This window comes from Athene cunicularia, assembly GCF_003259725.1.
Source record: "Athene cunicularia isolate RWA chromosome 3 unlocalized genomic scaffold, athCun1 chr3_part1, whole genome shotgun sequence".
NCBI lineage: Eukaryota > Metazoa > Chordata > Aves > Strigiformes > Strigidae > Athene > Athene cunicularia.
In genome coordinates, this window is record NW_020799097.1 from 112,320,934 (window position 1) to 112,342,558 (window position 21,625).

The 21,625-nt window shown below is 46.1% G+C and overlaps 2 protein-coding genes across 2 annotated transcripts in view; one reads left to right on the forward strand and one right to left on the reverse strand.

Moving 5' to 3' along the window:
- Positions 1–12,785, forward strand: part of RALGAPA2 (Ral GTPase activating protein catalytic alpha subunit 2) — a 127,676-nt gene extending 114,891 nt beyond the window's left edge. Inside the window, exon 40 of the mRNA XM_026844668.1 lies at positions 10,143–12,785. Within this exon, the coding sequence (XP_026700469.1) occupies positions 10,143–10,294 (152 nt within the window). The 3' untranslated portion in view covers positions 10,295–12,785. The remainder of the gene's footprint in view (positions 1–10,142) is intronic.
- The window catches only part of CFAP61 (cilia and flagella associated protein 61), a 122,840-nt gene continuing 111,710 nt past the window's right edge, over positions 10,496–21,625 (reverse strand). Inside the window, exon 27 of the mRNA XM_026844669.1 lies at positions 10,496–10,594. Within this exon, the coding sequence (XP_026700470.1) occupies positions 10,496–10,594 (99 nt within the window). The remainder of the gene's footprint in view (positions 10,595–21,625) is intronic.

Below are 21,625 nucleotides of genomic sequence, written 5' to 3' on the forward strand. Positions count from 1 at the left end.
CCAACTTTAATTACCTCTGCTGACTGAAAAGCATTTGTTGGGGTTCTTTTTATTTAAGATCAGAAGCCAGAATCATGTTAACCCTTAGAAAATGGAAGTAGTCAGGTGTTCTAGAAAGGAAAAGAAGAACTTTTCCACCAGAGAAAGATTTCTAATGTGAGGGTTTTATAGTTACAAGGGTAGATTTCTACTTTCAAGAGAACCTACAAACCTGCTTTTCAGCAGCGCAGACTTGCAGTTAGTGCTTCAAAGGGTTAATTGAAATGGGCACACTTGACTGCTGAGAGGACTGATCTAATCACTGCCATATCCAAGTGCATCTGTTCACCATGAGGTCATTCTTGTGCATGCTAATGATTTGGAAAATAAAGCATAATGCTTGACGTTATCAGAAAGGATATAGTGTAAATCTTTGCTTCTTTAGTTGCTAATAGCTATTGTGGAATGAAATGGCAGGCAAAAGCATCTCGGATTATTGCTTTCCATTTTAATTTTTTTAAAGCATCATTTTCAGTGGAGTGTCAGGAAAACTGCTGGAAAACTCTGACATGTGGTATCTGTTGATAAATGGATTCTTTAATGAATATTATAGCATTGCCCAGGAGCAACACTTGAGTTGAGGAACTATAGACGTTTTCAGCATTCCCTGGTTTTAAAGCCTTGGAAGCTGTGCCTGCTTATTTACATAAAACTGAGATTTTGCAGCCTTTTTGTTGAAAAGGTGACACATGCTTTTCTTTTGTCTCCAGACATTTACATGCATAAATTTCTTGTAGAAAATACTTGAATGTACAACAAACAAGATTTGGTTTATTTTAAAACACTTTTTGCTAGGTGCTGAGCTTTTTCTTTCCCACTTTAAAGCAAAAGGAGTATTTCAAATGGCCATGTAATTTTAAAACATATTTTTGACAGAGACAAAACCTGAAGTAACTGTTGTCTTAAGCAGACATATTCTTTTTAATGGTAAATGAGCAATGATTTGGTTTGGTTTTATCGGGTTTTTTTTACTTCTTTGTCTGTGCATTTTCCTTGAAAATCTGCAGGATGCTTTGTCAGTTCTGTGTACTAGGTGGAATAAAAGTCTCTCCAGGTTCTGTATAATATTTTTGCATATTTTTAGGGAAGTCGGATGGAGCTGAATATTAAAAAAATACACATCTGAAAATAAGTAGCAGTGCCATGATATTACAGCATATGCAGCACATGCCAAGTGTTGGATTTGATGAGTATGACAGCGTTGCCTGAAACTGAAAAATTAGTTTCTAGTAACTGAGACTTAGAAAATTCCAGACTACCCTGGCAGCTTGGAGCCCACTGCTCAGCTGTTTCCACTGCAAGAAGAGGCGGTGCCGAAACCATCTGGCAATTGTTACCAGCCGGACCGGGATGCTGCTGCAGAGCTACACGCAGCGCTTTGACGTGGGCTTGAACCTCTGTGCCGAATCCTTCCATTTCCAGTACAGGCATTGCCCTTAAATGTGGAAGTTAAGCCTTTAGCACAAAGCTCATTATAAGGTCTGTGTGAACTTAGTTCTCAGGAGGTGAGAAGGAAAATGTGCAATCATAGGTGCCAGGTGTTGCAATCGTAGAGGTTGTCCAGGGAGTTAACAAAGAAGAAAAGCTTAGGGAGGTAGAGCAGAGGAGTGGGAGAAGTAACCAAAGGAGGCAAGACTCATGGTGTTTGTTGGGTTTTTTTATCCCTTCCCTGTGAAGAGTATTCGGGAGGAGGTACAGGGACCTGGCCTGCTTCCCCTCTCTGTTTAATCCAGGTAGTTCTTGGGGCTGATTTTCAGGAAACTGAGCATCTTTCACTGCTGGGTTAGCAGCCCATCCCAGCCGGCTGCTCAGGCTGCCTTCAGAGGGATCCTGAAGCTGCACAGGCAGGTCCAGGAGGTGTTCCTTATCCCTAGGGTCTTGGTTATCAGTGATCTGTGTGTGGCTTTCCTGCCCCTCTGCCACAGAGCTACCTCCTGCCTGGGCTTCCTCACCACCACAGGAACGTGCCACTGGACGCTGCACTGGGGTGTCTTTCGGCACCGTGATGACACACACACCTAACTCCTAACTTGTACTTGTCAGCAGAAACAGCGATTTCATAACCATCTTCATCACTGCCAGCCTCAAATCCCTTGGCTCAGAGATATGGGGGTTGCCCATCGCCATGCTCCTTCCACGGGATCTGCCAGTTCACCTGAGGACTTGCTGAGGCTCCATCTGCATCCCAGCATCGCAAAGAGGCAGAGCCCAGTGGCGGATGGTCCTTTTCTACTTGGAGAAATTGTCTCTTCACCCATGGTAGCTGCGTGAAGGCAGAGAGTGAAAAGGTGCCAAATGAAATTTTCAACTGAATCAAGCAGTTACCTGTTTTAGTGAAGGAGGAAAATGAAGATGTTGTGCAGAAACCCTAAATTTACCCTTTCTCCCCAGAGATGCTTTTCAGTGAGGTGCCCAGAATAAATCCGTTTCATATTTTGCATTACCTCCTTCCTTCCTTCCAAAGCACTTAGGGAAACCTGCCTGAGTGTATTCACATAACAAGACGCAGCGATTCTGATCCACTTTATGGATCTTTTAATGGCAAAACTGAGAAATCACAATGATTTCTATGACAACACGTGGATGCTATAAACAAAACCATAATTTTGCTGAACGATGAAGCAATGACCGAGTGGAAGTGCATCCCTCCCTCCCCCAGGAGCACTTGTTAGAGACACAAACACTAACACTAGAAACCAGAAACACTGTTTTTTCTTCTTTTGGACTCAGACAGTGAGTGAAAATCTTTTCCAGGCTGTGGTGTCTTCCTTAGTTTATTAATCTACTCATGCATTTAGCATAAACTGAAGAGTTTAAACGCCTTCCTGGTAGTTATAGCCAAAGGAATAAAAAGGAAGCTCCTGCATCCTAATACACCATGAGACTGTGCCTTGGTCAGACCCTTTATCTTTTTAAAAAGTCAAAGATTATGCATGTTGACAGTATGATAGTTTGCATTTCTTCATGAAAGATCCTTTCTTGAATTAGTAAAATTCTTAACATCCCTGTAAAGGTTAGAAATGGTCTATTATTAAATAGGGCAAAGTCATAATAAATACCATGAATCATTAGGTGGCATCAGCTCTGTACTCCTTATAGCTCCTCTGACTTGAACAGGTCTGGTTCAGAAGTGTATGAATCCGTGCAGAATGGTAAGGAGGTTGCATCTTTACTTTGCAGGTCCCTGCAAAGCAGTTGCAGAGTGCTCTGGGTGCCAGGATGGTTTTTCCCTTTGCCCACCACCTGGACCTGTCCCCCGAGGCTGTGTAGGCACTGGGGTTGCTTCTCCCTCGACCCCGCTCTAATCTCAGGATCTACAGGGTGTGACAGCAGCATCAGGGGTCTGAGCCTGGGCCCTTTCTTTTTTCCATTTAATTGGTTGTCTCAGAGGGAGCTCTCCCAGCTATGATCTCCAGGAGGGGAGATGGTGAGGGAAGGCTTCCTCCCTTGCAATCAGCGCTGGGATGGTAAAAAATATTAGCTTGACGGGTCTTTCTCTTCTGCTGGGTGACAGCTCCAGCTGCTCGAGCTGTCGGCTCGCGAGAAGGCTCTAGGCAATGTGGCCCCTTTGCATTTCTCCTCCGTGCTGACACATGTGGGCCCTGCGGCCACGGCGGCGGTAGAGCCCGCGCAGTGCCGTCCTGCTGCCGCGGGCTTTGGGCGGGGGTTGGCGGCTGCGCTGCGTGTTGTACGGCGTGTGCAGTGGAGGGGCAACCACTAACACTTGCTGTGGTCCCTCTGGCTGGCAGACCAGTGCAGAACTGATTAGTGGCTGCTCCAAGTCAGGACTATTAGAACTTTGATGTGTACGTTCAGGGTTTATTTCCCAATCTCTAAAACCATCAAGGTTGGGTATGTGATGGTGTCAAGCACTCACCACCTGTGCTGGGAGCTGGGAGTGCTTGTTTCTGCCCTTGATTAACCTGTAGTTTCAGATTATTCTTCCTGCTTCTGTTACAGCTTTCCAAGGTACTACTTTTTTTATTTTTCATAACCAAACAGTGGAGCAAACTCTCATTTACCAATGTTTTGGCTGTTGCAGCGCCTTGCTTAGGGTCTGATCTGGTCAGGGGAAGCCAGTACAAAAGCTGCCTCTGACTTCTGGGGGCCCTGCAAGCACAGCCTGACCTCCACTGTCCCCCCCCACCTTCCAGCTAGTGGCCTTCATCCCCCTCTGGCCTGAGGCTCTGCTGCTGGCACTGGCTTGACACAGTCAGCTCCAACCTCCTTTCTTCTGTGTTTCCATGGGTTTGGGAGGAAAAGGGACTCTGTAAGCTCAGCTGATAGAAAGACTCTCCAAATCTGACAAGGGTTTCGCACCGCTGCCCAGCTGCTCTTCCAGGGGATCCCCTCAGTCACTGCCGAGGTCGAACCACACCGCCTTTGGGGTTCTGCTCAAGGACATCAGATAAATGAAGGAGCTCGTGCAGCTTTAAAACAGCTGTCACTTGTAACAAAATATAAAATATTTTAACAGCTCATACCAAACATGACAACTCACCAAAGGGCCACGTGGTGTAAATGCAGTTCTGATTACTTGATCTCCTGCATCCTTAATGCAGTTGGATGTTATATCTGCATTTCAGGCCACTGAACATGTGTGCTTTTGCATGAACACAGCCACTGCTTTATTTAATGATGAGTTCTTCAAAATAAACTCCTCTGAACATGTAGGCTCAGGATGCTGCTTATATTGTATTTTTCAGGCTGTCCTTGTGAGTGGAAAGCATGTCAAAATGCTAAGTGGATTTACTGCTATGATTCTTTCTGGAATTTTATTACCTTCACATTACTGTGAAACATTTCCACAGTCCTGTCGTAGCTCATAGGTTAATTGAGGGGGGGTGGGGGGAAGATATGTCACAGCCTGTGTGAAAACTTTGTGGGTCTCCTCAAGTATAAAGCTTCAGAATCCTTAATGATCACACATGACATTGTAATCCATTTTTACGTACGAGGGTTATACATTAAGACCGACCTTTTTTGTCTTTTTCTCATACAGTAGAAACGTTTACCAAGTAAGCGCAGTAGCCTTGTGCTTAGCTTGTCAGATCAGTTTCTCCCAGGTTAGCGGGAGCAGTAAGGGAAAAGGAAAATGCTGTCAGGACGCTGCAGGCTGCTGCTTTTCCACTGTGTGCTGAGAGGAGGGTGGGTGACTGCAGCCACACTCAAGGAGGAGTTTGTTAGATTTCACTTGCCCCTCCCTAAAAACGTTTGGGTCTAGAGCAGTGCCTGGCTTCAGAGACAGCACAGAATAATTCTGCACAGATCCCCTCAAAAAAAAAGAACCTAATTTCAGGAATCTGTAGTAGTCCCTAAACATGTGCGTGGTTAAAGCCTTGAAGGATGTTCCTGCTTGCACGTGAGGATGGAGGTAAGGGAAGGGAAGACACAGGAGGAATAGCAGTAGCCTACCGCCTGGCTTCATCAAATAATTTGTGTGGGAAATTTCCGCAGCAGTGAGGCGCTGTCTTCTTCATGAAATTTTCAGTAGCATTGTAATACACAAATTACACCCTTTTTGTTGTTGTAGTTCTTAAAAGCAAACTCAGCAGCTTTGTAGCACATCAGTAAGAATCCCGTATCTTGTAAAGCCCTGTGAGGTACCTGCTGTACTCATTAAATGCTGTTGCTGAACATACTGTCAACTTGTAAAGCTGATTTTCAACCACAGAAATACTGTGGCCTTCTGAGGCGTGGTCGGTTTGAGGGGAAGGAAGAATCCTCTAATGTTACTGCACTTGTGAGGGAGCTAACTGAGAAGTTTCAGTTTTCTGCATGCGGTGTCCCTGAGGGTTCAGCCGGTTTTGTGGTGAGGAGTGGGACCCCCCGGTAGTTCAGCTGCATGACAACAGTGCTCTGTGGCTCTTGTCCTGGCAGAGGTCCTGCCTGTTTTCTCCATAGGAACTCCAAGAAGATGTTTCACCATTATCAGTGCCAGTATTTCTGTGCTTGTGTATATGCTGAAGGGTGGGGAGAGGGAGTTATTTTGCTTTCAGGAATGTTCATCTGCTTCAAAAGGGAAAGAAAAATTGCTAAAAGATCTTTTTTTTTCCTAGAGCACATGCCCTGGTGGTGTATGACAAAACAGGTTTGTTTTGTTCCATAGATTTAAACCAAAATAAACTACCTCTGGCTTTCCAAAAGATTTGTTTAAAGTGTATTTTTATCTGCATTACTAACTGAATTTTTAAATTTAAAGTTTTTAAAAGCTTAAGCCTTCATCACCATAAAGCATTCATACCTGTAAGAGACCGTGGAGGCTCCTGATCCATCATTCACGTTCGTCTCATTTGCTTGCAGGCGTACGACTGCCCAGGGTGTGGTTGTGCACGTGCACGTGGGAAGTTTATGTGTCCCAGCGATGTGATGTTGTTCACTTTCTGGGTGTTTTAACCTGCCTACAGTGAAATAGTAGTTTAGGTCTCTGTGAAGCCTCCAGTTTTACCCCCTTTGAAATTACATGACCACTGAAAGTGTTGGAACCATAGCTGAAGTCTTATGGTACCATATCAGCAAGTTTGGCAAAAGCTGAAGGGAGATGATTATTCATTCCAATTTTTGCCAACATTTCCTCCCTCTGTTTTTTTCAGTCAACAGCCTGAGAGGGGCAAGGAAAACCTGTGGGTACCCATTTCTCTCCAGGTCCCTAAGGGTGTTGGGGTGAACTTTCTATGGGGAGCTGTCCTTACAACTGGAGCCCACCGTGTGCTGATTTTGCTGTGACCCCCCCCGGCCTGACCTTCACACGAGCGCAACGGGTGTGCTGTTCCTGTATTTATATGATTTTGTGTTCTCTTCCTTTAGATTAGAATATGTAATGGTCTCGTTACGGTAATTGCCGCAGGTAAGAGCGATGCTTCCCAAAGGCCCTGCTGCTGCTGGTGTTGTGCTCCATCACTAACAGCTCTCCTCCTTCTCCTTCTCCTCCTTCTCCTCCTCCTCCTGTGCTCAGCACGTGGCCGCGGCGGCTCTGGGGCTCTCTGGGTCTGTCTCTGCCTGTCCCTGTCGCCACAGCCCCATCTCCTGCGCTGCTGGCACACCGAGCTCCATGGGTGCCCACCCAGGCAGCTCCTGCTCCCCTGGGCTGCCGCTGGGTACGGCTGCCACTGGTACCTGCTGGGGGGAAGCCTTTGGGGCATGGTTGGGCCTGTTTGCCTGTGTGTTTGTGGCCGGGACACCATGGGATGGGATCAGGGCAGCAAAATTTCACATTTGCCAAGTTGTAAATTTTAAGCACTCCGCTGGTCCACCTGTGAGTCAGAATTTTTTATTTTCTTTTATCTTTTGTTTACTACACCATTGCGGAGCTCCCCCTTGGTTTTTATAACTTAGAAATTTCACGTTGCCTGTGCACCCTCTGAAGCAAACACAGCAAGAGAGAAAAAAAACACCTCCTCCATATCACTGAAAAACTAAGCCGCTCACAAGCATCTTAACATCAATACAGAGACAATGCTGATTTTCCCAGGCACGTGCCAGCGGGCGCACGCAGGCCGGCTTCCCTCCCTAGTGCAGCCGAGTGAGCGGAGCCTTGTCTCTGAGCAAAGTTGCAGGCTCCCCTTGCAAGACGGCCAAGTAATTAGAGTTCGTGCCAGACAGCTTGCAAGTGGAATTATAATATTTGTATGAAAGCCTTTATCTTTTGTGGTTATTACTTGCTCACTCTGCAGCTGCCGTCTCCCTATCAATCAAGGCAGTTTCGGGGGAACTTCAAGGTTGATTGCATAGCTAAGGACTTGCCAGAAGAAAGTTGTGACTGAAGGAATGTGCCGGCTCCCGAGGCGAGCGGATGCTGTGGGTGCTCCCGGAGCGAGGTGTCCCTTGCCCGCACCCCCGCCTGCTGCAGCCGCCCAGCTTTTCATATGCGCAGGCGATGCATTGTTCAGCGCTTGCATGAATATTGCTTGAGCTTGTCCATTTGGTGAAAACTGTATTATTTTGACCATCTGCCATTCTGCTTAACTGCAGGAATGTAAAGTACGACACCTCCCTCACAGCCCTTCCCTCCCCCACACTTTTCTCCCAGCAAACAGCACCACAGGTTTTGTTTTTAATTCAAAACTGACAGCTCCACATTTTTCACAGAAAATGCCTTCACACGCTAAGTCACATTTTTCACCTTTTTTTTTTTAATGTGATATCTCCCCTTCAGTCAATTGTCTCGAAGGATAAATCTGGTAAGTAAAGGTTGTCTTTGAAATGCAAACGCTGGTTTGCAAACCCTCTCAGGGATTTCAGAGGAGGTACTTTGGGTTAGCTGCAGCGGGACCTCAGTGTTGTTTCCTTCATTGCTTTGAGTCACTAAAATAACTAGAGTTAGCCAAAGCATGAGGACAAAGTTTTAACCCTTGTAGTGAGGAAACAGAATGCGATGCTGCCTGTGCCCAGCAAACTCCGTGGAGTTTCCGAGCATTATTCCTGAGAAGTAACGGGATTGCTGCAAGCTGTTGAAGTGCACAGAGTGGGGCTGCTGCAGTTCCTAGTGGTGGGGTGAGATAGGTCTTAGTGTTTGGCCTGAGGTTTAAAATACCCCGAATCACTCGAGCTGCGTGTTGAAAGTGCAGTTGAGTCAACTTGGGTCTTTGTCCTCAGAAGGTAAATCGAGTCACAGGCCCTTTACTGCCCACAGAGCCCCGTGCCTGAGGCCTTGCCTGCAGTCATCCTGCCCACCATACTGAACCACAAAAATTCCCCAACACCTTTCACAAGGGCAAGGATCGCCCTGGTCGTGAGCATCGTTGTCCCTGCTCACCATGGCCCACTGCGCAGCTCAACCAGCAGCAGCTTCAGCCAAGGCGCCGGCCGCATTTTGGTGCATTTGCCGCATGTTTGAGGGCCACTTGGGCTAATAAAGTTGAAGGGAGTAAGCATCAGTCACATAACAGCAAATAAAGTTGCAGCCTGAAAATAGAGCTTATTGTTGAATCGGAACTAGGTTTGTGCTGCAAAACACAACTATCAGTTTGGAGTTCAGAGGTGGTCACATGGCTGCTGAGACCGGCCCTGGCCTTCAGTATGGGCTCGGCCTTTCTCCCTCCTCCCCACGAGCACCTGGTGCAAGGCTGCGCCTCTGACCCACCCCTAACCAAAACCTTTGTGTTAAGACTTGGAGAATTCTAACATGGTTTAAAAATACTGCATGCTGAGGGAGCTGATGAAATGACATGCACAGGGGTCAGAACCCCAACAGCAAGAGAAGGGCTGGGTTGCAGCATGTGTTTGTATTCCTCCAAGCACCATTCCAGCCACACAGGGGAAGGGCAGGGCTCACACACGCATCTTTGCTCATTCAGTTACTTCTTCATTTAATAGGTGGAACCTCATCTGCTCTCCTTCAGACACCTGTTTAGTCCTGGCCTCTAGCTGTCATCACCTGTGGGGAATAACTGAGGTGTAACAATGTTGTTGAACAACAAAGCATAAACACCACTGCAGCCACCCAGGATCCCCAGCTCACAGATAAAGTTCTTGAGTGGTGGCTGTGAGTGCACCAATAATGATGGGTCTTAGTGTTCTCTTTAAGTAGTGGAACTAATTAGAAAAAATTGAGATTTCTTTTTTTTTTTTTTTTTTTCAAACAGAGGCTAAGACACCTTCCAGGTAGTTTTTCATGAAGGCATTCACTTTATGGAAACTTGTTTCCAACTCTCTGCAGTAGATTAGATGCAGAAGAGCCATTTAGTGACACCAAAAAATAACTTTACAAAACACACACTTGAAGGAAACATTTTTTTGAGTTTCGGCCTGTGGGTTTTGTCGAAGCTTTGAGTGAGCAGGGCTGCTGCCAGCCCGTGGGGGGTTGCTTGCTGCCAAGGAGCTCTCACCTGGGTGCTGCCAGCCGCTCACAGCCTGGCCGCCCCTCGCTTCTGCTGGAAGTTAGCAAAGAGAAGTTCCTCATTTCCCCAGGAAAGCACAGTATGGTGGTTCCTCACCTGCCAGGGCCAAATGTCTGCTATAACTGTCCACCTGAGCAATACCCAAGATTAATTTGGAAGAGGAGGTGGAGAGGGGCTGTGTTTTGCCCAGCAGTTCTGATGCAAAGACAGGCAGGCTGTTTCTTTTCCTGATGTTATTTTTTCTCTGCCTGTTCTGTTTTCCAGGCTGCCTCACCACAAGTGCAAGCGCTGACCTTACTGTCGCCATAGGAATAGAGCTAGACCAGACCTCGCCCACGTTACCACGTGCCTCGAAGAGCAGAGTCTCGGGGAAGCTTCGCCGCTCCGCCAGCGCTCTCAGCAAGTCTTCCAACTGAGGTGCTGCAGGAGCAGAACTCTGGCCACGGGAACCCAAGAGACCCTAAAATAGATAAATTATTTACTGCCTCTCTAGAACTTGCAGTTTTGGGTGAACACGTGTTGAAGGGGATGGGCAAGGGGTTTGCTCAGTAGAACTTCAGCTGTTGTATTGAGACGTGCCCGATGATCAGACACCATCTGCTTTATCATCACGCGTTTCACTCGGTCGTTTCGTCACAAAGAGGCCGAAGGCGGTGGGACTTCTCACTGCTGGCGTGGCACCGGGCTGACAGCAGCATGCGCTTCTCTCCCAGCACCTGGTGCCACAGCAAGAGGACATGAACCAGTACTGAAACCAGTTATTTAATGTAACATTAGAGCATTGCTTTTAGTCGTTCCGGTCAACACTTAATTGTGTACTAGGGAATTTTGTCTAAATAGAGGTTTTCATAGGACTAGCCACATAATGAATGTTCCCCTCCTCTGGAGCACAGGTCAGTGATGGAGTGGGTTTCCAGTATGTGTCAACCTCTGCTCCCCTTCTGCTGTCCGTGGCCATCCAGCACCAGTTTTGTGCATGTAGCTAAGCATTAGCAATCCTCAAAGAGGTCACTGACCTGCAGTTCAGGAGGGTACTGCCAGTTTCATGGAGTGGCAGCACCTGGACCAAAACTGATTGTGGTGTAGCTTGTTCTAGGCCATATATCATTACATACAGCGTGAAATCCTGAGGCTGAAGCTGCTCCAGCTGCCGCTGGGTCATGCAGGTGCAGCAGAGCAGAGGACCCAGCACCTCCCCTCAGTGCCCACCCAACGTTTCCCATAGCAGAGCTGCAATTGCTGGGGCAGCCACAGCCAGTGCAGGCGTGAGGTATTGGTTAGCAAATGCTGCGCCCTCTGGGTTCAGCCACGTACCTTCGCGTCTTTGCATTTATTTTGGACAGAAACCCTCTTTCTCAGCACTGGCTTTGGGATTGCTGTGTGGTTTGCAATAGTGCACATAATGGCTGCATACTGTCCGTTACTCACTAGAAAAATAAAAATAACCAAGTTCCTTTTTTGAAGAGCCAAGTGCTACACATGTGCCGCGGCACCTCCTCACCACCGTTTGAATGATCGAGCAGTACACCTCTTAGGTAACCACTCACCTTGCCACAACATCGGGGCAACACTCTGCAACCTGACACATCTCTAGTTAGAACAAAATAAACGTGAAGGCTTCTGAGGACATGCAGTGTCCTCCAGGCACTTTCTGTAGTAAGCAAATCTTGTATTTTCGCTAGGAAATGTATTTCAGTCTACATGTATCATAGCTTTCTAGGGATGGTAACTTTTTATAGTTAAAGAAACCTGTATTATAAAAACAAAATGTGGGAGACACCCTGCAACCACTGGGCATGAGCAAGGAAGGCCAGGCTGAAGGCAGAAATCCGTCGATGCTCCACCATCGTGACGGGACTTGTGACACACTCCACACTGCCGCCCAGTGACTGCGGCTGGGGCCAGGGCTGGGCACCCCGCTTGGCCTCAGCTGCCCCAGCTCTCCCGTGCGCCAGCCTGAGGAGAGGAGATGACTGTAAAGTGAATAATACTGTGTTAGCTTTCTTTTTTTGATGTTTTGAACGTTGGTGTCTGCAAGTGTTGTGTCAGACCCCTCCAGCCCTCCTAACCGTCACCAGGTCTGGGTGTGTTGTTGCTTTTTGTTCTGGTTTTGTTTGTTTTGCTACTTGGCATTCAAATGCACCCCTCTGAACTTAATGTGATGTGGTTTAAGTGAAGGGAATTTGGGTTCCGGTGAAGCAAAATGCACCATTGAGCCACTATTTTTTTTTTTTGCACTTCTCCTTAGGTGTTAACGTGAACGTCTGTCTGCATGTCGGCATCCAGCCCTGTGGCCTCCCTCTAAATACGCGACAGTATTTTATAAATATTGCCAGTAACACTGAGGTAGCTCCACACTTTATTGTGGGCTCTGTGTCGCGGGTTCTTCGCCCCGAGGGTGCTGTCAGGCGCCCCGGCTGCCCAGGGCAGATGCTGGAGCTGGTGGCACCAAGCAGGAGCCCAGCATGGGCCACCAGCCCTCCTGCCAGGAAGGAGCCTCAGGTGTGAGGGGGTTTGACTGCCATTTTGATTTTCTGCCTCACGTCTTGGTTTTGCTTTCTACTGATTGTGTGTTGGTAAAAGGAAATTAGAAAATAAAATGTGTGTTTTAATTTATTTTATTTTCAGGACTTGATAGGTGAAGCTGTCTTGTTCTTAGCCAGTAAATGGTCTGAAATAATTTCAAAGGCATTCTTCTGAAATAAGAGAAGACTTTTCTCGTTAGAGCAATATGCATCTCTAATTCAGGGAAGAATTAAAACACCGATGAAAATAGTATTTTACTGATGTCAAAAAGCTAAAAATATTAATTTGTAAAAATTCAGCTGTGGTTTTGTACTATGAACTGGATAACAAAGCTGTTCTGTTACCCCTTACAAACCTAATAAACCTTAGCTCACAACAAAATTCTTGGAAGACTAGTAAGAAAGTGCGGGGTGGGCACTGCGTCCGTGGTACCCCAGGGCGAGGGTCAGGCTCGGATGCAGGGGGGACGGGTCTGTAAAAGTGGGCGTCAGTGAAGCGGTCACACGGTGCCACCGGCGCAGGGTTCGCCCCTCCACAGCATGCCCAGGACGGCGCCCGCATGCGTAACCAGCAAGGCCAGCCTCAGGCTCGCCTTCCGCCTGACCTTAATGCCACACCATGATGGAAACAAGGGTACCCCATAAATTCACACCTCGCATTTGCCTTCTTCATTTGGGGGGGGCGCAGAACCTCAGCAATGCTGTTTGCACCCCCGCAGCTCCCAGCCACCTCTGGGGGTGAGGTGGTACCTCCCCGGGACAGCCTCAGCCTCCCCAGGGCACGCTGCCACCGGCTGCGGGTTAGACGGGAAAGCCTCAATGGGTTTGTTGAGCTGAATTCTGCCAAGCTGCTCCTGGTCCAGCGCTCCCGAGTGAGAGCCCACACAACACCGGCATTCGCTGCGGCCACCACTGAAGGGGCTTGCAGCAGTTTGCTAATAATAATTACAGACAATTATAAAACCCCAGAAAATGTTATTTAGGTACACCGCAAGAAATGCAGGAGGATGGGGCTTCCCTTCCCAAGCCGCACATAACGCTGTAGTGCTGAGCCACTTGCGTGAGCGTTACAACCAGTCTGTTTCTAATGGTGATTTTTCTACTCTGTGGAGACATTACTTAAGAAAATGAAAGGGGCTCTGTGCTCTTGGTCGTAATTATGTCAGGGGTGCTTACACGTTAATGCCAGTGGGACTGCGAGGGGATTATTCGCCAGAGGGAAAAGACGCTTGGAAATGTCTGTTCCTTCACTGAAAAGAGCCGACAAAGTTCACTCTTAATTTGCTTTCAGGTGCTTTAGTCAGAAAGGGAGAATTAATCGCGAAGGCTCCAGCTAAAGCCCTGAATCTGACTTCACACACTCACCAGGCATTGGGAACCCAGCTCCTTCCCAGCTTTCCTAAGAGCCCTGTCCCATGCCCAGCACCGACCCCTTGTGTGGTGCTTCATGAGCTGCCAGGAACCAGCTGTTTCCCCCCGAGCAGGGTTCAGGAATTGTGAGAGGTGGGGTGGCTGCACCCTCCCCTCCACATTCCCCACCCTGCAGCCCTGGCTGATGGCTCCATGGCCGGGGGGTGCCCGGCACTGGCCTGCAGTGGCTGCATCGCACTGGAGAAAGCCAGATAATTTCCTGGGCATTAATTGTGCCTTCCAATTTAATTTGCATCATTATTTGAGGTGTGCATCCAGGGGACGAGTGTTCATGCAAACGTGTGTACCCCACATGCCCCCCACCAGCAGATAGGCACCGGGCTGCCGTGGTGCCGGGGCGACCGACCCCCAGGGTCCCCAGCCCCAACCCCTCCACAGGCCGCTCTCCAAACCAGGTTCTTTGCGCCCAGTCCCCCCCCAGGGCCCGTACCCCAAACCAGAGGGGCACATGGAGCGGCCCCCGCCACTGAGCAGGCGTGGGTGGGCACAGGTAGGACATGGGGAGTGCGGACCCCTTGCAGCCAGGCACAGCGTGGGGGAGAGTCACCCCCAGCACCATCAGCCCCACCAGCCACCGGCACTGAGCAGAAAATGGCCACAGACAGGCCCACATTAAAAACTAAAATAAATTTATACATAAGAATGTTTAACATTTTTATATGTATTATCTTACTGCTATATCTATTAGTATGTTCTAGATTATATAATTATACAATCATTATATATTATGTATATCATGTTATATTTATTATATGCTGTAGTATATCTAATAATATATATAATATTTTATGTATATCTACACATATATATTAGATATAGTATAGGTATTAAATATACCTGGATATAATCTGTATTTAGTATATTATAATAAGCATGATATACATAATCTATGATCTATATAATCTATTATTATATAATGTATATCAAGTCATATACATTAAATAATATACAGTATATGATACTATAGATGCACTATATATTGTATATTATCAATGCATTAATATTTGCTAATGATATTAATATTCATTATATATTTGTTATTATTTATCAAAATATGGATTGTAGGTTACATATATACAGCATATGTGTATATATACACATATATAGTATATATTCTATATATACTATTATAATATATAATATTATTATATTATAATGTATAGTTATTATAACTATATATTATAATATAACCAGATACATGTGCACATTGCTATATAAACTATAACATTACTATATAAACTATAATATAGTATGTATAATGTATATGTAGTATATTTAATTTTAAAATTTATATAAGAAAATTATACAAATAATCTCAGCAATGCATGAATAATATATAATAGATTATATAATGAATCCACAAGACATACTATATATTGCGTAATGCATATATATACATCCTATTCAATGCACTATGTTCAATGCAGTATATAACAGTGTAGATTAGAGATTACGCATAACATGCATATAAAATATATATATGCTATGTATGCATACATATGTGGACCTATGCATATACCTATACAGGTATGTATACATGTACATACACAACAGTGCCTTATATAGTGCAGACTCTGTAATATACAAATTATGGCTGCAAAGCTAATAAAAAATTACCTAAGACAATATTATCTCAGTACATGAATATGGATAATGTATCGATGATGATATATAATGCCTATGTATTATGTACTATATATAATGTATTACAATATGCATTATATAATACACAGTATGGAATTTCTAATATACATATGTCATAATTTCTACTGTAATATCATAGTATATATTATATATGTTCTCTATTATATATCTTGTGTAATAATATGTATATAATGCTATTACACTGATATATGTCTAATATATTACACTGTACTACATATTATAAAGTACACTTATATAGATAATCTATATAAAATACACTGATGTAAAAGGAATATAATTTTTATATTTAGTTTATGTAGAATTATAATCTATTATGCATAATAAATTCTAGATGTCGTGTGCAAGTGTGTGCGCACAGGTAACTAAACCTAAACGTCCTGGGTCAGCACCCCATGGCAGCTGTATGGTGTTCTCCTCTGTTTTTATCTTTGAAGTTATTGCAGTACATGTGATTTACATATGAAAAACTGTAAAATTAGCAAACAAAATGATAACCTGGTTCCTTATTCTGAGAAGTAACAGCCCCCTCTCTGAGATGAAGCTGACCAGTGTCTCTTCTCCCCCCAGCTGCTGCCACAGCTGGAACAGGCATCCAAGCCCGGTCAGGAGCCTGGGCTGAGCCCTCTCCAGAGCACAGAGCAGCTCAGGCAGAGCCTTTGCTCTGCTTTAAAACACCTTCTATAAATCAACTTCCCCATCACATGAGATAAGGTTTAAAAAATTAAGTTTGTCTAAAACGACCGCAGTCCTCAGGCACGTAGAGCACAGGAGCCAAGGAAGGGAACCAGCTGAGCTTTATGCTTCCTCCCCTTCAAAGCTGCAAGGGGGCTTTATTATCATCTTAAAATAGTGATTCTTTTCCAAAAGTAACAGGTGATTAAACTGGAGCTGGCAGAGAACTGTTAAAAATAATGTCTAGGTTACCGTAACAGTAGGACGTATTCTGAAGAGTGCCAGCTTCCCTCCGCTGGTGCAGGGCCACCTCTCCGCAGCCGTGCCACCACCCCGCCGCGGCCGCAGCGCCCATCTCTGCCCCTTTTCAGTCTCTCTCTGCCTGTACTGATGACAATGGCAAAATCAGAACCTGGGGTCAGAATATTACCGGGATGTTTGTGCCTTTGCTTAGACACTACATATGTTTTCAGCCATGCACTGAGATTAAAGATGACTTTTTTTTGCCCTGACGCCTTTATCTGTAGGACAGCCCTGTGCAATGGAAGGCCACACTTGGCGTGTCCATCTCGCTGATTAACATATCCAATGTTTCCATGAGGCAGACCTTTGTTATGCATATTATAAATGAAATTTAATTAAAACTATTTAAAGCCGTAATGAGGCTTTTTATTTGCATGGCAGGATTTGAGATGTTCGAACACCACATGCAAAATGCAGGCAGCCCAGGCACCCTGGGCCTTCACCAAGGGGAGGTGACTGGGTGCCCCCAAGGAACTTGCTCTACCATGCAGCTGCAGCAGCCCTGCCAGCACCCAGCACCCTTGCAGGCAGGCAATGGGACAGGAGGTGTGTCGGCACCAGCACCCCACAGCATCCCACAAGCACTTCACGGCACCCCTCAGCACCCCACTTCACCCTGCAGCACCCCACATCACCCCACTGGGGTGGATGGGCAGAAATGCTTTGGGTTGTTTTCCCACCTGCCAGCTCATTAAAAAGCAACACAGGTTTTTAAACAGGTTGGTGTACAGAAAAGGTCTGAAATCCCAAGCAAAACCCCATCCCCAGCCCACTTCTGTGCTTGCCCCGGCCCCTGGGACATCTCCCAGGAGTCAGACCAGAAGAGGTTTGGCGAGGTCAGGCTGCTGCACGGCCGCACACAGAGCCAGTCCCCAGAAACTCCGGCTGTGCCCAGTGGCATCTCTCCGGGAGTGCTCCAAGTGAGACAGCCAATGGATGCACCTAGTAACCATGTTGCTGATATCAAAAAATTGCTAAAAAATGACATTCGAGAAGCAGCACCAGTGAGACCTCGCTGAGACCATTCCTCTGCTAGCAGCAGCGCTGGCGGTGACAGCGCCAACCGGGAAAGCTCTTCCCAGCCTCTCACTAAGCTCTGCACCCGCAGTTCGGTGATGGTGTGCGAGCTGCATTTTTCAGGACCCTGAAGGTTCCTGTCATTAATCTCCCTGATTCCTTTCAGTTTGCAAACAACCCGTTTCAGACCATGTGTTCAGCTCTTTGTGTGCTCAGAGAGGAGAAAGGCTCCAGAGGTTTGCAAACCGGGCAAACATCTTGGGCCATGTGCACAGAGAGCTAGCAGCCTCTGTACCTGCACGCCAGTTGTGGTGCCCAAACCTGTTCCTGCTGGATGCACTGAGAGTCATCAGCAAATTGATTTGTTAGCTGACAGCAGGAGGCTTTGTTTGCACAGCGCTGGCCGGCCTGCGCTGCCGGATGGCAAGAGCATGGCACTGAAATGGCAACACCTGCATTCCCGGGGCCAAGGAGAGGAGGGATGCTGGCCGAGCGGCCCAGCAGCTCGCTCTGCCAAGGCTGCAGCAGCCCAGCGATGCCAAAAGCGATCCCCCTGTTTCACAGGGTGTTTGTGAACAGAGCCCAGTTTCCAAAGTACTCCAGATTCACCTCCCCAAAATACAAGCCTCCGCTAATCTCATTTTCCACTGCAACGTGTGCTCCTGACAGCACAAGATGCAAAAGTGGGGGTGATGATGACTACCCTGACAGTTCCCTACAAACCTGGGAAATTCTCCTGACCCCAACAGATGTTATCTGACTCCTACGGCGACAGGCATGAATTTACTTGACTACTGGGAAATCGATACCGACATGAAGCAGTTGTTTCATGGCCGGTTGGTGCCACAGGCTGAGAGCAAAGATTTCAGCCAGGGCGCTGCTGTGAGGGTGTGGATAGGCCTCATCAAAGGATGCACTGGGCATTGATCTGGGAACGGTGTCCAGTGGCCCAAGGACCACCACATGCATTGGCAAACTCCCCTCCAGGAGCTCCTGCTTTGTGCGAGTGCAGAGGCTGGCTTGCCAGGCCCACAGACAGCTGCGACACACTGGCTTGTGACAGCCCGGGAGCTGGGGCTTTCCAAGGCCAGGGAAACCAGGAAAAGCAAAACCACACTTCTCACCAAGCATGTTTTGCTGCCGGTATCTCTCAGGCCATGTTCTCTTGCTCAGTGTATCAATTTACAGCTACAACCACAGCTTTGCCTAGACCCGAAATCAGTCCTGGTAAATCCAAGTGGGTTTCCTAGGAACTGAGGCAGCAGGAGCATACTGGCTCTGGTACCTTTTAGCGTGACTGAACAAGAAACAAAAAAATCTTTCTCTTGACTGATTTTATTTTTCTAGCAGCTTTTCTATATCAAAAAAGGATTCCGGTATTTCCTGGGAAGCTTCCCTGCGTGAAGCTCCAGAAGGTCACCTGCCTTTCCCACGGCAAAGCAGCCGTGTCTCAAAGGGCCTTTAGGTTGGTGAACACAGCAGGAAACCACGTTGGAAACCTCTTCTAGTGAGCAAAAGTCTCAAAGGCATTATCGTCCCCAAGACAGAGTGTGCCAAAACACCCACACCGAGACCTCTTAGCCCAGACTCGGCCCTTAACATGCCATTAGGGGACAAGGTATGTGCATTCGAGGTTGCCAAGCAGATCTGCATGCCGTGAGGCTGGCTCCGGGGCTTCTCCTGAGGGCAGAGGGAGAGATGGCACAGCTGCACTGCGACACCTGAGAAGGGGTTTCACTGACCCTGCATACCTCTTCCTCACTTACACTTGATATTATAATAATTTTCACTAAAAATATTAAGAAACTGCTTTTTGATCAAACCTGTGCAATTCCCACATGCAGACGCAAGCTGTGGGACGCAGCCATTGCCCCCCTCATGGGGTGAACCAGGGCGCTTCGCCCCACTCACTGCCCCGTGAGTTTTTTCACGCATTGGCATCTTCCCCCTTTCCAGAGGGGAGTCCTAGCACACCTGGCTTGCCAAAAACCTGTCGCTACTGAAGGATACTGCAGAAATCCCACAACAGGGCAGAGTGGGACCAGACAGGATCAGGCTCTAACCTTGAAATGAGGAACGTAAAAGCTTCACCTTCCTCACACCAGCCTCCACAGTTCACAGTGAAAATAGGACGCAACTTTTCTATGGAGCACCTTAACCTCAGCTCAGAGTGGCGAGCACAAGGGAAAGCCACCCAATCAAGCAGCACATTCTCTCACGGGCGAGGATTTCTCCAAGTTTTCCACTTTCCCTTCAAAGGCGCTCCCCCTCCTTGTTTTCCCTGCAACACCCTGCAGGGAAGGCACAGAGCAGGGCTCCGGCTCCAGCCCACAGCCAGTGCCCGCGGCGTGGGACAGCCGCCCCGGCAGCCATCCCCCAGGAGCAGACACACACCTTGCCCTGCTCTTCTCCCCACTTTAATTCCCTTCTAATTAATCTCATCCAAAGGTGCAGAGCAGGCTGGTGCCCAGCGGGGCACCCTGCCAGCTGAAGCCCAGAGCCTGGCCCCAGCCCCCAGGTATGTGTGTCTGTCCGTCCCCCCCCACCCCGCCCCCCAGGGCCAGTCCGGCAGGGAGAAGCAGGAGGCAGCAGGGGCACGCTTGAATTTGAAAATATTTTATTTGAATAGTAAATAATTATACAGTTGAAACAGTTCTATCGAAGCACTCTATAAATAGCTAACAGTTAAGAAAATAATGTGTGTAGAAAAAGAGATTGCATCTAAAAGTAAGAGCTGTCAGTTGCACAGAATAAAATGGTTAAGATCGTGTGTTATTCTAGGTATAAAAGTTAAAACCTTTTTAGCAGATCCCTTTAGAAAAAAAAGATCTTCTAAAACGCACAGTGAAATGGCAGGCAGGGGAGACAAAAAAAGCGCATTAGAGTATCTGCGATCAAATAATATCAATCTTCATAATTAATATAAATAAATAACGAATAAATAACATAATTACTCAAACCAACATATACAGATAGTCAACTCATGAGCTACCTTAGTAAGGGCAAAACGAACAAAACCAGAAAGTTGGCGTGTCACAGTTAAGGCAGTTTCTACAGCATTTTCTGAAGACCATCAGTTGAAGAAACAATTGAGAGAAAATGAAAGAAGAGGGAAAAAAGATTGACATTTTTACTGCATAGAAATACTATAAAAGTTTTGCTTCAGTTAATAGTGTAATTGACTGTAATGATGTATCTGATACATACCTGTAATCTCTCTCCAACTGTCAGATTGAAAAATAGACAATTACAGTAATTTCACTCAGTCTTTAATGCTTTTGGATAGAGTATTAAGATTTCTTCACCCTGGATTATCTGGTATAATGCTGAATAGGTAGGCAGAATTCATACTGTTGCTTAAAAATCTGTTCAGTGCTTCAGGTGTACTCACAGGGCATTCAATAAAGCTCTTTCAGAACAACATACAGACCACAAGCCTCAACTGTTTCTCCAAGTTCTCAGAAGTACAGAAAACATGTAAAAAAACAATCTTCAGTTATCTTCTTGTGTCACATGTAATTCCACATAACTCCGACAGCAGCAAGAGAAGCAATCACTGTCAGAGAACCGTAGCACTATTCTTAGAATATCTAATGTAGAATTTAGTATATAAATTACTTATTGATCAAAAGATAATTATTGTAATACTATATATAATATTTCTCATAAATTACTACACAGCAAACTGGAATATATTAATTTTAACCATGAACTAATACAAAGTGATATGAGCATAATAATCACCTTTAAAAGCTACTTGCAGTTTTCAAGTCTTATTTTTCAGATAGTTTATTTTTTCGATGATACAGCCGATACTTTATTTACACATACACAAACCAATGAAGAGTACATAGTGTTGCCTTAGTTCTGTCAGCTTTAAATGTCACCACATTTTGTTTATGTGCCATTCAGTGTCAAAGATAAAAGATAAAAATCATCGTATCGTGTGTAAGAAACTCACATGGGATCATGCCAAATCAGCTGTGAGAGTACAGCTCACCTGGACCAAGTACTTGTTGTGGGATTAATACAGATGTTTCCATTTAAATGAGTTTCTAGACTGTCTCGGCATTTTTAAGATGTAATTTTTTGGACGTATTCTAAGTGATCTTTTTTAGAATCTCATTCTAGAAC